The following is a 10,208-nucleotide window of genomic DNA, read 5'->3' as shown; positions in this document are numbered from 1 at the left end:
TTTGTATATAGATAATGCTCAGTATCAAATAAAAGTGTACAAATATTTTTTATACAAGTTTAGAGATAAATCATAAAAAAGTACTTAAAGTGTATAGTGAATGAAGTAAGTACACATTTTCTTCTTTTTTTATAGTAAAACAGACTTCAATTTCCTACCAAAAGAATTATATGTATCAAAAAATATGTCGGAATCCTTCAGGTTTTGGTTTTTATTATACAATTCGCACATTCTTCTGATTGGATCTCTGACACCAGCATTTGTGCGCGTCCGGCTAATATGGAATAAGTCGTTAAGCCTCGTCGTTCTGAGTGGTATTTTAAAGTTTATTAGATTGAGTAAGCCAGGACAGTCGATAAAGTTGTTACAGATTTTGTACAAGGTCATTAGGTCAAGGTAAGTTTGCCGGTTAGCAAGAGTGGAGACGTTATATTTCGAGAGCATATTTGTGTATCCCCGTTTAGGTGCGCTCATTCTGTGGTTGAGGTAACGCAGAAATTTCTTCTGGATACTTTCAATATTTTCTTTATAGATATCGTAAAGTGGAGTCCATATGGAGGTGCAGTATTCAAGTTGAGAACGGACCAGCGTATAGTAAAGCAGAAGGTAGGTTTCAGGCTTTCGAAATACGCGAGTGTTTCTGATAACAAAGCCTAGCATGCAGTAAGCTTTATTCACAATGTTTTTAATGTGCGCATCGAAATGAAGTTTGGAATCAAAAAGTACGCCAAGATCCCTTATACAGTATACTCGATCTAGTGAATAGTTGCCTATATAATAATTGTGTATAATAGCGTTATGATTTTTAGTGAAGCTTATTTGTTTACATTTATTGTAACGCTTCGAACCTTACTAAGTCTCGTTGGATGAGCAGACAATCATTTAAATTCCCAACAATAGCAAATATTTTTAGGTCATCGGCGTACAAGAGAAATAAACAATGCATGAAACATTCAGAAACTGTATTAATAAAAAGTATAAATAAAAGCGGTCCTAGAATTGATCCCTGTGGTACGCCAGAAGTAACTGGTTCCCATACGGAAGTATGTCCTCGTAACGATACAGCTTGCTGTCTTTTTGTTAAATATGAGATGAACCAACGTAATAAGTTTCCCCTAATTCCGTTATACATAATTGTTTTAATAAGAATAAGGTGATCAACCTTGTCAAAAGCCTTTTTGAAATCGCAGTAAATTGCATCTACCTGATGGCCTCGATCTATGCTAGTAAACAAAAAAATAGAGTAAATAAGTAAATTACTCACGGTAGATTTGCCTTTGACAAACCCGTGTTGTTGTTCTGTAATTTTGGCAGCAAGCTAGGGATATAATATATTAGTATGGTTTTCCAATAAGAGGTGCTATTTTGATATTCAATCGTAAAAGATCAATGGTTTCGTTGCTTGTGTGGCACGTAGCGCCGTCTTGTTGAAAGTAAACGTTGTCCAGATCAATACCATCCAATTCCGGCCATAAAAAATCATTAATCATCTCTCGATAGCGCAATCCATTCACCGTAACTGTTGCTCCAGTCTCTTCTTCAAAAAAGTAAGGTCCAATGACTCCGCCGTACCATAAACCGCACCAAACAGTCACACGTTGAGGATAGAGAGGCTTTTCGACAATAACTCTTGGGTTTTTCGAGTCCCAAATGCGACAATTTGGCTTGTTGACGAAACCACCGAGGTGGAAATGGGCCTCATCACTCAAGATGATTTGCATTTGATTCACTCAAGTGAATTTTAATAATTTCAATTCGTTGTTGAAGCGTGCATCGTTCCATTTTTATTAATGGCGTAGTTTCTATTTGTCAAATGTCAAAAAATGACAGCTTCAAAAGTAACATCTACCGAAAATATTCAAAACAACACCTCTTATTGGAAAATCCTGTAGTACGGTTTCAGGCAACAATTCTGTTAAAAATAGATTATACACCATTGGTAACTCTTGTGCAATGTAAGCTGATGTTTTTTATTTTTTTCTATTGAAGTAAAAATCTGTACTTATTTAACACTTTAGCAGTGCATATTTCTTGTTTCTTAGACATTATTATTTTTATTTTCTCTCTAAATAATACTATCAAACTGGCTTCAGAAGGCGAAACAGTTGTACTAAAAATTAAACTTGACAACAATGAGCATATACAGGGTGTCCGGAAACTCGTAGTACAAGCGGGAAACTGGTGAATCTACATCACATTTGGAGTCGATTTTGTAGTATATATTTTTTTTATTTGAGCTTTCGTTATCGAGTAAATCGAGTTTGAAGTTGATTTTTTTTTTTTTTTTTTTTTTTTTTTTAAATCAAATTCTTATAAATTATTACTGAAGATCAAAGTACCCAACTAATTAAAACTATTTGAAAGTAAAACAAATGAAGAAACTCGGATTTGAAGCATTATTTTGAAATCACCCTTCATTTAACCCGGTGTAATCATAAAATATTTCTGCTCTGCAGGGTCAAAACATCTGTTATTCAACCCTAAACACCAGAAAAAACTTTAACCCTAAAATAGCCGAAAAATATTTTTTTTTGTTTTTTTTTTTTTTTGAAAATGCTCAAATCAAAAAACTTTATGTTTTTTTGGGTTCCCCATGTGGTGTAGATTCTCCAGTTTCCCGCTTGTACTACGAGTTTCCGGACACCGTGTATACTGAAAAGATTTAAGAAAAATACAAAATTTTAGCGGTAATGTATTTATTTGCGATAATTAAATATAACATTTAAATATCTCTCAAATAAGCTTTCCAGGAGATATTATTTAAAAGAAATATTGTTTTTATAAACAGGTATCTTTTTCTTGTGAGTACCGCACAAAAGTCCCAACTACTCCCATCCGTCTGGAGTTAGTGAGACTATGGCATCCCCAATTGGGGCATGTTGTGAGGCTGAGGTAATAGGGAGGAGAGTGAGACAGGGAAGTACCTGGCTATTCAGATATGGTCACAAACACGGCCAAAGCCATTTAAAGCAAAGTTTCGATTATCAATCGGTCTTATACCAGGGCGATACTGAGAGTACCTTCAACAATTTTTAATTATTTATTTGTGAAATAACACACATCAATCGAATAGAATGTACTTGCGGATTTGAACCCGCGATTTTCAGGTTCGTATTAGAGTAAAGATGCTATTGCTTATTAATATCTCGACAAAACATGTTCCACCATTAGAACGCGATAAGCGGTGCGTATATAGCGGATTTGGTAGTTTTATTTAGAACGTTTGAGTTAAAAAGTATTTTTCGCTTCATGCCATTTAAATATAATACAGGGTTTTCCAATAAGAGGTGTTATTTTGAATAGCCTGCTATTTCAGTAGATGTTACCTTTGAAGCTGTCATTTTTTGACATTTGACGAGTAGAAACTACGCCATTAATAAAAATGGAACGATACACGCTTCAACAACGCATTGAAATTATTAAAATTCACTTGACTGAATCAAATGCAAATCATCTTGAGTGATGAGGCCCATTCCCACATCGGTGGCTTTGTCAACAAGCAAAATTGTCGCATCTGGGGCTCGGAAAACCCAAGAGTTATAGTTGAAAAGCCTCTCTATCCTCAACATGTGACTGTTTGGTGCGGTTTATGGTCCAGCGGAGTCATTGGACCTTACTTTTTCGAAAATGAGGCTGGAGCAACAGTTACGGTGAATGGATTGCGCTATCGAGAGATAATTAATGATTTTTTATGGCCGGAATTGGATGGTATTGATCTGGACAACGTTTACTTTCAACAAGACGGCGATACGTACCACACAAGCAACGAAACCATTGATCTTTTACGATTGAATATCAAAATAACACCTATTATTGGAAAATCCTGTACATCAATGATTGCAATAGACTTTGAATAAAAGTTTAACTATAAATAAAGGAAAATAGTTTAAAAATGATTTATAACGCCAAAAAATGTAATAAATTAGTTTTATAAGCAAAGAATCGCGAAAAATTCGATAAGTCCAACTGTAGCAATTTTTCGTATCTCTTAATATATTTGGGGATCAATGGTGTGAGGCACGAAATAAAAGACGTGTCGTGAAGGTCACAGTGTTTATTGAGTCAGAGTAGCCGTAACGAGAGTTGACGCTGGACAGATGTATTCACCGGATGCTGGCTGTGTTGGCAGGTCAAGCGAGGGTCAGTGAGTCGACGCCGGGCGCTGGTGACAGGGACTCGTTGACTGTCAGGCACTGGCGAAGAACGTGGGTCTTCAGGTACTCCAGCGCTGACGGGAAGGCCGAAGGTGCGGCAGACCTTGTAGGCGGTTGAGCGGGAGCTACGTAGACCAGTGAGGATGCTGCGTGTCCTCGTGGTGGTCATGATGCGTGGATGAAGCGCTGGTCAGAGACGCTGGAACCAGGACGCTGTAATCCGTGTAGTGCTGGCCAGGGACGTGGCCGAAACGCTAAGATGATGTCCCGGTGGAGTCCATGATTGTACGGGCGAAGCCGGGTGAATTGTCCTTCGCGCAAAGGTGCGTGGATTATCACTCGTGAGATTTATCCACTCACGGCAGATTGATGACTGACTGACTGACTCGCTGCGTCGGGCTTATTTATACTACACGGCCGACGGCAACAGTAGGTAGATGAATTGCAACTAAATCCTAGGCACTCGCACAGTCTGGGTGTTTCAGGAATCTTCGACAGCGCGGCAATTATGCATAGGCGGTAGACTCGAACCTTCTGTCGAGTTGTCGTAGTGTGCCAGATCGACTGCGACGTATAGTCGCCGGTAGGCGAGTGAATACTTGAAGCAGGTAGGTTGCTTTGTTTTGTGTACTTATTTCGGCTGCAGGTACGTAACTCGGGAGTAGGTACTAAGTAGGTCGAGTGGTTTATTATTAATTAGATAATCTGGATTCTTCTCGACGCCACATAAAGTGCCACATAATAATAATATAAAGCAAAGTAGCTATTTGCGTCTGTCTGTTTGAAAATTCAGGCTGCGTAAGTTAGTGCTCGCAAAACTCGAAAAGTAATAAGCAGTGTAAAACAGTGCACGATTATGTTTCTGCTCCAGTTTAAAACATAAATAAGAATAGTTAATTTTATACCTGTGCACATAGGAAGTACTAAATTACAAGTGCAAATCGAGTTTTTGTGTAGTGATAGAAGTAATTCCAATCTCGCAGTTAAAAGATATATCAAAAACAAAATAATTATAAATCTGTCATCAGAACCGTCAATTTTTCAGTTCGCACTTGCTTCTAGTGTGTGTGTACGTGGTGTTTTCAAAAAATGAAAAGCCCGAAAAAAGACACTTGAACACGACGACGCCTCGGATTATTAGAGAAAATAGCGTCTCGATTGAGGATGAAAACGAAAACTCCTCGGTTGCGTCATCCAAAGGCTCGGACGACACCGAAGCAGAATATCCTTGCGCCTCAGGGGTAGATGTCGTTAATGAAGCTCAAACAAATCTGACAGCTCTAAAAGATGTCTTAGCAGAGAAGTAGTCAAAGGTCTCAATAGACCAGCAGCTGAGGATCGCCAGAAACGTATCGGAAGTTGTTAGATCCGTATCTCAGCTGTTGTTGGAGCGCGAGACTATGCGTGCTGAACTGGCTACAGTGACCACCCAACTGAGAATGACAGAAATTAAAGTACGCCACGTGAAGAGCGAAAATAGACAGCTTGAGCAAAAAATCATTCAACTAGAGTCTGATCTCGGACCTGTAATGCGGAGAGTGGCAGAGGCAACGGAGGCTAGCCTCTCATTTGCTGACATGGCCCGCAAACAACATAATGATGCTCACCAACCCCAATCACTTCCAATATGGGCATCGTGTCGGAGCACCAAGGATAGTGAGAGTACCAAAAAAATTATCCAAGACATAATTCGGCCATCTGAGCTAGGCGTTCGGGTCACGGGAATAAAAAAGATAAGAAATAAAGGTGTCTTAAAAAATACAGAAACCGCAGGCGAGCAGCAAAAACTATTAAATGCACCCTGTTTCGACAAATCGAGCACAATTAAGGCTCGACTACTGACCAAGCGATCTACGAGACTAATATTTTTTGGTGAACCGCGGGACCTGACTGACGAAGAATTTTTAAGGACCGCCTTAACTGGACGGTGTTCCCAACATTCAAGACATTGAGGGAACTATTTCGTGCTATAAATTAAGTCACTTGGCTGGTGCTCGTACAAATTAAATAAACATCTTAAATGTATTCGCCAGCATGGAAAAATCCAGTTAGAAAGCCACATCTTCATGAGATAGTTCGGTTTTTACACATGGAAGTTTATAACAGCATTAGTTCTAGGAGGGGTGTCGCATTACTGCTGATGGGTTATAAGGTTCTGAACGGTTTATTAACAATACCAGACATTCTGGCTAAAATAGGATTCCGCGTCTCTGATATTTTCATGCGAGGCCACCAACACAAGCCTTTGATTCTTCCTGGGTGCAGAACTAACTAAACAATAGTGATGCCCTTGGGCAGACTTGAAGACTCACAGAAAATGTGGATATTTACCATATGTCTTACAACGAATTTATTTAACCTTTAACTATGTGTAACCTTTTTTGATCAACACGTGACTTATTTATAATGCCAAATTACTTTTCCAAAGTATTGTTCTTTTTACTGTCTTTGCAAGATAAATAAATAAGTATCAATAAAGAGTATTATATTCAAGGAACAGCAAATAAATAATAATGATAATCCATACCTATGTGTGAATTCGCATGTGTCGTTTTAATATCGATTCACTCGGATACGATTTTTTACATACTGGACAAGAAAATGGCTTAACGAGGGTGTGAATAAGCATGTGTTGCTTTAAATTGGTCTTTCTTGAACCTGTATACGTGCATTCAGAACACGAGAATGGTTTACTACCAGTGTGCGTCAAAATATGTGTATCCAAATTAGACTTCAAAGCGCACGAATAATTACAGTAGACACATGCAAATGGTTTTTTTCCGGCGTGCCGGAGAATATGCGCATTCAAATTAGACTTCAAAGAACATGTGTAAGAGCATTCTGAACAAGAGAATGGTTTATCTCCTGAATGAATCAAGACGTGCCTTTTTAATGTTGAGTCATTTGAACACGAATAGATGCATTCGGAACACGAAAAAGTTTTTTTCTCAATGTGAATAAGCATGTGTTGTTTTAATTCTGAACGTTTGGCAGATGAGTATTTGCATTCGGAACAAGAGAAAGACTTAATCCCAGTGTGTATAAGAATGTGCGCATCTAAGTTAGACTTCAAATTACACGAATAACTGCAAATGGAACACGAAAATGGCTTTTCTCCACTGTGAATCAGCATGTGTCTCTTTAGTGAAGTATTTCTAGAACTCGTGTAGCTACATTTAGAACACGAGAAAGGTTTTTCTCCGCTATGAACCAGCATGTGTTGATTTAATCCGGACTTTTGTGAACTTGAGAAACTGCAGACTGGACATGAAAATGGTTTTACCGCAACTTTGAATGTGGTCTCATTTGATGTAGTCGTTTTATGCTCATCAGGAATATATGTAAAGTCAGGATTCTGTTTGCTCACTTTTTGTGAAACATTTTCACCGGAATGTTTAATTCCTTTGTGTTTGCCCTTATTGTCACATTTCACCCCTGTAATCACACATAAATAAATTTGTAATGAGATATAGTAAAAATTGTCAAATTAATGGCAGCTCATTCCAGAGGTCGCAGGATCCAAACCCGGCGTGCGACAAATAAAGATTTAATAAAAATGTATTTCATTTACTTTAAAAGATTATTTATTTTTCTAAGATTTATCAACTTAAAACTGAATATTCCAATTCAAAATATTAACTATGTTCTTTTGATGAAACAACTTAACTTAATAATGCTGTCAGATAGGCGGATCATCTCTGACCTTGTACTTTTAAATAAAATTATTAATAATTCCATTGATAACCCTGAAATTCTCGCCAAAATAAAATTTTACGTACCGACTAGAAATACAAGGCAAAGTGCTACATTTTTCTGTGACAATTTTAAAACCAACTATGAAGCTCATACACCAATAAATAGACTACATCATTTTGGCAATAAATTTGGGAATATTGTAGACATGCTTAAAGATTCCGTATTAGTTATAAAACGAAATCTTTTTTATCATTTTACTGAGATGTATGAATTCACAACTCCGTAGTGAATACACTTTTGTTTTTATATTAACATGTTCCTTAATACATATTTAGCTTTCCGTAATCCACACTATTAAAATGAATTTACCTTAAATTAATCAAAAATCATTATTTATTGTAAACTATGCAACACAACTGTATTACTTGTTAACTACTTTTGTAAAAGCCCATTAGGGCCTAAATAAATAAATAAATTATATGCATCAAATTATATATCATAGTTGTAGAAAAAACACAAATACTCTCAGTATCCCCCCCAGTTAAATACAGTCATTTAGATTCAAAACGTTAGGTACAACAATAGCCTTAGCCGTGTTCAGTGATCAGAACGTAAGAGCTCGATACCTCGAATTCTGGTAGGAATGAAGTGGCGTCTTCCATAAAGTCTCATACATTCATTGTCTCACGGGCTTTGAGCAGTTGGGAATTTTATGCAGTAATGACAACAATGACAAAAAAACAGCTCTGCGCAAGGAAAGGGAAATATGGAAAGCATGAGCGAAGAAAAACAGCTTACTTATGCTGAGAAGAACAAAATAATAAACGAGTTCTAGTAAGCATTTGTTCGTGCATTTATCTTTTTCATGTCACGCGTGAATGAGGGCGGTATCTAGAATATATCAGTGAGAAACAGTACACTCGCAATTATAAAAAGTATCAAAATACACAAAAGAAATTACAACAGCATTTAAGAAAAACTACTTATATTATCTTCTCGGCAGTATATATGGAAATCTGTAGAGTCCACCCAAAACAAAGCGATGGAACATCCCACTAGTGGGTTAACCCTAGTTATTTTCTTTACTTCTTACGTTTCTTTAATTAAAAGCTGTCTTTATTCACCAAATATTGATTCTATCGACTTAATAGTTGTCTCATTCGGTTCAACACGAATGGAAATATAGTAAACGATAACTTACTCGACAAAGTTTGTATTATTATTTTGAAAACTCTATTTCTTTGCGTTTTCTAACATATCTTTCTTCCAACACCATTTTTTTCGGCGGATTCTGCAAATATGCATTTATACTGACAGGATGAATGTAATATGGAAAATAAATACTACGATTTTATTGACGTATTTTGTTTTTCAATATTGCTATATAAGCTGACTTCAATACGGGTTTTCCCAACAAGTAGAGTTTATTTATTTTGTGTATTTTGGGGCTAACTATGAACTAATTTTAATAAAATGTTAAAATATAAAACTCTTTGTACCTGCAGAATGGATGTTATCGCTACTCTCCATCAAGCATTCCTCCTTTACATTCGTGTATTCTAAATCTATCTCTGTACGAAGCACTTCGACTGCGTCATCTTCATGTGCCCCTGGCTCTGTCTTGATGGTGGGAACATCTTTGTTGAGATCCATAGCACCGCAGTAAGATTGAGCACATAAACGACTATCTGTAACTAAAGTGACACGTGCAGATTCATGGTTCTTCGATTTCTAATATGCGTTGTGCTTCAATATTAATTCCACATTCCCCTTTAACGATTGCGCCGAATAAGCGACGATGTCAGATCGTACGGTAATGACGTTATCTATGGACTATAATACGTCAGCGTGCTACTAGTGATGTACAAAAGTTCGAAACGTTTCATAACTTAACGAAATATTGTTGCGATTGTTTTGTATTTGGAGATCATGAGGAAAAAAATAAAAACATAGTGGCAGTGTAACTGCCATTTATTTGGTCTGGCCCGCTAAAAGCACTGCATAAATATACAAGCTGTCGTCTTCGTCGCTGCCCAGGCGTTAATTTTTTTTACTCAGATGTATACATTGACCTTCCTCTTGTTTTTAAGGTCAAGTGTGCAATCTTTCGTCAGTTTTGATATAACACTGTAGATATGTATAAAAATCAAATCCACCCCGCCCGCCCGCCTGCCACAGACACTCTTATTTACATAAAGAGACTCGTGGATTCCCGCAATGCTTTACTCTTGCTAATGTCTTTCTCGGGCGCCTCGGACTTCGTCCACCATTCATTATTGTATACTGTATACCATAAAGTTACTCTTAAAAAACTACACCACATCGATTTTAATTCGACGCCGTATTTCATTACAGTGC

The 10,208-nt window shown here is 37.2% G+C and overlaps 1 protein-coding gene across 2 annotated transcripts in view; it reads right to left on the bottom strand.

The window, feature by feature from the left end:
• LOC149416295 (uncharacterized) overlaps nt 1-9,615 on the bottom strand; it is a 36,863-nt gene extending 27,248 nt beyond the window's left edge. Inside the window, exons 1-2 of one of the 2 annotated variants that reach the window (XM_089642112.1) lie at nt 9,350-9,615; nt 6,377-7,589 (exon numbers count right to left, since the gene is read on the bottom strand). In XM_089642112.1, the coding sequence (XP_089498238.1) occupies nt 6,682-7,589; nt 9,350-9,503 (1,062 nt within the window). In that variant the 5' untranslated portion in view covers nt 9,504-9,615 and the 3' untranslated portion in view covers nt 6,377-6,681. Of the gene's footprint in view, nt 1-6,376; nt 7,590-9,349 lie in introns of those variants that run through there. The other variant, XM_089642114.1, reaches the window with a different exon arrangement.
• Between the last annotated feature and the right edge of the window lie 593 nt (nt 9,616-10,208).

The sequence above is a fragment of the Hesperophylax consimilis genome, chromosome 17 (genome assembly GCF_061612785.1).
Source record: "Hesperophylax consimilis isolate HC1 chromosome 17, BYU_Hcon_1.0, whole genome shotgun sequence".
Lineage (NCBI taxonomy): Eukaryota > Metazoa > Arthropoda > Insecta > Trichoptera > Limnephilidae > Hesperophylax > Hesperophylax consimilis.
Note: the sequence above shows the minus strand (reverse complement) of the source record. Positions and strands in the feature narration are given on the sequence as shown.